The following is a 5,517-nucleotide window of genomic DNA, read 5'->3' as shown; positions in this document are numbered from 1 at the left end:
ACAAACACCACTGCAAGCACTCTCCTTAACGCCATGTGTGGGTAACAATAGGCCTCGGGGTATGTTTCTTGGAAATACCATTCAACGCCCGACTATGATTACCAAGAAATACATACACAGCCGACATGTCCTCTATTCACGTGTATCTATTGTCAGTTTATTACACGACTACTGTGCACAAACTATGATAGCGTTCCTTTCACTGTAAAGTAAAAGAGACACCTAAAAAGACCCTCATGCTATTGAAAGGTCGATGGCTATTTAATATATTGTCAACAGCACCGCGGACTGCCTGTCTTGGGTGTCGTTCCACCGTCCCTATTGACGGGTACATTACACTGATCGCCCACAGTCAGTTGCTGGGGGTGGTGGAGGCTCGGGACGCGGGGGGGGGGGATGTTAAAATATGGATTATGTCTGGGCCATAACGTTACATGTTCTCATACTGTTAGGTTTCTATCGCTATACAGTAATAAAAGTTTACAACATACTAACTCGAAATATAATTTGTGTACATTTATCAAATATTGCTCCTTGCCCTTTCCATATTCATAACAGATATCATCACCAGTCCAGTGTACGATTCCGACTGTTTCATTAGCATGAAGTCCCATCAAATTGTGATGACACCAAGCGTTCGTAAAACGGTGAGTATTCTGCTCCACCGTGGTACGCGTCACAAACACATGCAAAAGTCAATGTTCACCCGAAGAAACACGGGAAGAAGGTTCGTTTGGGGATAGAGCAGGGTTGAGAATGAACGAGCGATGGGTACTTATCCTTTCGAAACATTAGAGAAGTGAAGTGAAAACTGTTTTATTGACAGTATACGTACAATGAACTCTTTTACACATTGACACAATAACACTCTCAAAACATAATTAGTTTGTAATTCAAATTAATTCGACGTAACTGACTTCAAAGACCAGTGGAACGCTCTTCACATACCTTCAGAATAGAGAGTGGGCCAACTATAATGAAACTGTGCGAAGGGTACAACTGTAGGTTTATGTGTATTTATATTTACTGGTTCAAGACCATCGCACTTTTTTAGCGACGTACATGCACTCGTGTTTGGCTGCTTGTACTGGTCCGAACTTATGCCGGTTTTATAGTGTCAGCCCACCCTGCCGCTGTTTAACATGAATACCCAACTCAGACACAGTATACTGAGTCCGAGCCAACAGTAATTGTTTTCCCCCATTAATGAAGAGTGCAAGGCAGGGTAACAACAAGTACCATCTTCAAATATATTTTTTTTATGAGACGGGCACGGGATCGAACCACCGACGCCTTTTCCCACCACACAAAGGATTAAACACAATTTAATTAAAACATCTTACGCAAACCTTGCTCAAATAAACTACATTTAATGTTACAAAGTGACCAATCTCATTAAAATCAGATCTTAGTTCTCGCTACCGCTAAACAAAGATCTGAGGACATCCCATTACGGGTCACATCAGACCGACCTTGCGCGAACTTTGACCGACCAATGGAATGACTTATCAGAAGGCAGCTTTCTCGTGCTTTACGGCATTAATTTCAAATTGGCGACAACGCTTCGAAACATATTTTGACAAATTCTCGATTACAAATTTGAAACCTGAACAAAGAACATTCTGGAATGGCTAATAGATGATCCAGATTGTATGGATGCAGTCGTTAAACCCATAACTATCGTTCGGAATTAACGTTTTCGAGGCTGCATGATCAGAAATCACATTCCGACTGTCAATTTCATAATCTGGTAAGCGATGCTCTGATTGGTCGGATGAAAGGTCGTTCTGACGTGACCCCTAATGGGATGTCCTCAGATCTTTTTTTAGCGGTAGCGGGAACTGAAGTCTGATTTTAATGAGATTGCAAAGTGACATATTTCAGCACAACAGTTTTCCTTTCACACAACTGCTTTACCTAGAAGTGAGTGAGTAAACATTTCAGCCATATAGCGACGACTTTACATAAACGGCATCGCAGGTATTTATTCTAGGAAATGAAAACATTTGTGAGATTGCTGTTAGTAGAATATTCAGTATAAACTATGACACTCCTAGTTCCTGTTCGACTCCATTTAGCCGGGTTTGTCATGGTCACAGTGTTTCAGCAGTGTCAACACGTCTCTGTTCAGAGTCACAATCAGCCTCTCCAGCCGCCTCTGTTGCTGGGCAACGTCATCAAAAGATACCTGAAATAGATACCTGAAACTTAATCAGATGATGATGATGATGATGATTACCAGGAGATAAACATAACCTATTCTATAATGTAGAATAAAAAAATTGAACATACAGCACTACACATGGGTTGGGTAACAGTGTGCAGCACAACACACGGGTAGGATATCACAGTGCAATACTACACACGGGTAGGATATCACTGTACAGGACTACACATGGGTAGGATATCACTGTACAGCACTACACGAGTAACATATCACTGTACAGCACAACACACAGGTAGGATATTACTGTACAGCACCACACATGGGTAGGACATCACTGTACAGAACTACACACGGGCAGGATATCACTGTACATCACTACACACGGGTAGGATATCACTGTACAGCACTACATACGGGTAGGACATCACTGTACAGCACTACACATGGGCAGGATATCACTGTACAGGATTACTCATGGGTAGGATATCACTGTACAGAACTACACACGGGTAGGATAACACTGTACAGCACTACACACGGGTAGGACATCACTGTACAGCACTACACACGGGTAGGACATCACTGTACAGAACTACACACGGGTAGGACATCACTGTACAGAACTACACACAGGTAGGACATCACTGTACAGAACTACACACGGATAGGATATCACTGTACAGAACTACACACGGGTAGGACATCACTGCACAGCACTACACACGGGTAGGATATCACTGTACAGCACTACACACGGGTAGGATATCACTGTACAGCACTACACACGGGTAGGATATCGCTGTACAGAACTAGACACGGGTAGGATATCACTGTACAGCACTAAACACGGATAGGATATCACTGTACAGCACTACACACGGGTAGGATATCACTGTACAGCACTACACATAGGTAGGATATCACTGTACAGATAATGTACGTGGATATTGATCCTGGCTACATTTTGTTCATAGATAGATACTATCACCTCAGGGACATAACGTATCGGGGCGCATGTCGTTGCTCAGTCATTCTAGTATTTGATTGGTGTTTGTGAACCCTGACCACTATTTCACTAGTTTCGCTATATTCATATTTGTATTTGGATTATGTTTTAAATGCACAGAGGAGAAAAAAGGTTTCTTCTGTTATTGTAATAGTATATGCAGAAATATTTTAGCACCAAAAAGACCCTCATTTAAGATATTAAATTTTCTGACTCTGTTCATATGCAGATGATAATCTATTTTGTTGAACGAACGTTTGCCATGTCAGAAGTTGGGACAACGTTACTCAGTGGGACTAGCCACTCTCAACTGACGAAGAACAAATTATAAAGTTACTGCAAAGTCAGGAAATTAATTCCCTGTAGTATTCCGAAGAGCAGGAAAGGGCAACAAGTGCTTCTTAACATTCATGGAGGTAGGCAAACGTTTGGTGTGGGGAGCAGTTCCGATAGCGCCACGCTAAAATCTGTCGCCTTCATGTGCTTGCCTTGTCATGAAAAGACATTAACTGTGAACACAGCATGTATGGCGTCACATTACCATAGACTGATGTACGTGGTACACCATGTAGCTGGCCATTCCACAATGACCAAATAGAAACGTTTTGTCCTTCACTTGCATCTTGATGTATCTCATCATTTTCACTTGTTTGTTTGTTTCAAGATGATGTGGTTCCGATTTCCGATAATGTAATAGGTCCTCAAAGGTGCATTAAAACATTGCAGGCAGTTTTAATGAATAAAAACCTTCGCGTTAATCCAGATAAAGTAAGATTGTTCTTTACAAAAATGGAGGAGTCGTTTCTAAATGTGAAAAGTGGTATTTTAGGAAAATGCTTATTGAATGTGTTACCTCATATACGTATTTAGGCATAAACGTCTCAAGAAATATGTCTTGGAATAAGCACTTTGGTAACCTATTTTGCAATCCAAAAGGTCTTTATTCGGTATCTCTTCACCAAGCAAATGTTATAAAATGTTGGACCTGTTTCATTGTAAAAATATTTGGTCTTTAAAACGACTGGATGTAAATACGACTAAATGTTTATGAACAAGACCGGCATGCCTCATTAACATGTCGTTCTAAAACTTTGTTCTATTCACTGATTCTTTCGACGTGGAGCGTTACATTAAATATATTACAGTAAATGTTAGCCCAGTTTCGACGTAATACCCATTTATTAAACATAGAAACAGGTTGATATAGTATAAATAACCAAGCGAAGAAAGAATATATAAAGTATGGGTATGTAGAAAATGAGTATCACTTGTTTATCAGGCTTCTGATATGCGTCAAATGTATCTTCGCAGGAAATACTTTGTACGTCCCACTTTACAGAAATATAATAAACTAATGTATGTTGTTAACACTTAAATTGTTACACATTTGGCAACGTTTGTACTTCATGCAATGCAAAAAGGAACGGTTGCATTGTAACTTAAGCTGTGTGCCGATGGCTATGTCCTTGCTGAAATTATCTCCGTGATAAAGATCTGTTATTAGGACCATGTTTATTAAAACAGGACCGAGATGTTTGTTTATTAATATTTCATGGGCACATCGTCATGTTATTAGGCCTTGAGCCCTTAAGCCCAGCAATGAACTGAGAATTCTTGAAATATATTATTGTATCTTCTTTCAGGGATTATACATACACGCAAATCATTAGATTTAACAATTCAACAGTACAGGAAACGTTGTTATAACCAAAGCAGAGACCCCTCTCTACATGTGGGTTTCGAAAGATTCCCGAAATATCACTGCGGAGGACTCCAGACTTTTGCTTCATACATTGTACCAATGTGGGAGTCAAACCTGTGTATTCAGCCTACATGACCTGCACAGACGAGAAGCCCTACATGACCTTCACAGACGAGAAGGCCTACATGACCTGCACAGACGAGAAGGCCTACATGACCTGTACAGACGAGAAGGCCTACATGACCTGTACAGACAAGAAGGCCTACATGACATGCACAGACGAGAAGGCCTGCATGACCCGCACCAGGCGAGAAGGCCTACATGATCTGTACAGACGAGAAGGCCTACATGACCTGCACAAACGAGAAGACCTACATGATCTGCAGAGACGAGAAGGCCTACATGACCTGCACAGACGAGAAGGCCTACGCGACCTGCACAGACGAGAAGGCCTACATGAAATGCGCAGACGAGAAGGCCTACATGACCTGTACAGACGAGAAGGCCTTCATGATCTCCACAGATGAGAAGGCCTACATGACCTGCACAGACGAGAAGGCCTACATGACCTGCACAGATGAGAAGGCCTACGTGACCTGTACAGACGAGAAGGCCTTCATGACCTGCACAGACGAGGTGTGA

At 41.5% G+C, this 5,517-nt stretch overlaps 1 protein-coding gene across 1 annotated transcript; it reads left to right on the top strand.

The window, feature by feature from the left end:
- Positions 1-5,006: 5,006 nt before the first annotated feature.
- On the top strand, positions 5,007-5,517 carry LOC139462629 (paternally-expressed gene 3 protein-like). Its single transcript, XM_071244461.1, has 2 exons — positions 5,007-5,121; positions 5,183-5,517. Exons 1-2 carry the CDS (start codon positions 5,007-5,009, stop codon positions 5,515-5,517), a joined length of 450 nt encoding a protein of 149 aa, XP_071100562.1.

This window comes from Haliotis cracherodii, unplaced genomic scaffold, assembly GCF_022045235.1.
Source record: "Haliotis cracherodii isolate W230 unplaced genomic scaffold, xgHalCrac1.p SCAF_15, whole genome shotgun sequence".
Classification (NCBI taxonomy): Eukaryota; Metazoa; Mollusca; class Gastropoda; order Lepetellida; family Haliotidae; genus Haliotis; species Haliotis cracherodii.
The sequence above is the reverse complement of the archived record's forward strand: the minus strand, read 5'-3'. Positions and strand labels throughout refer to the sequence as shown.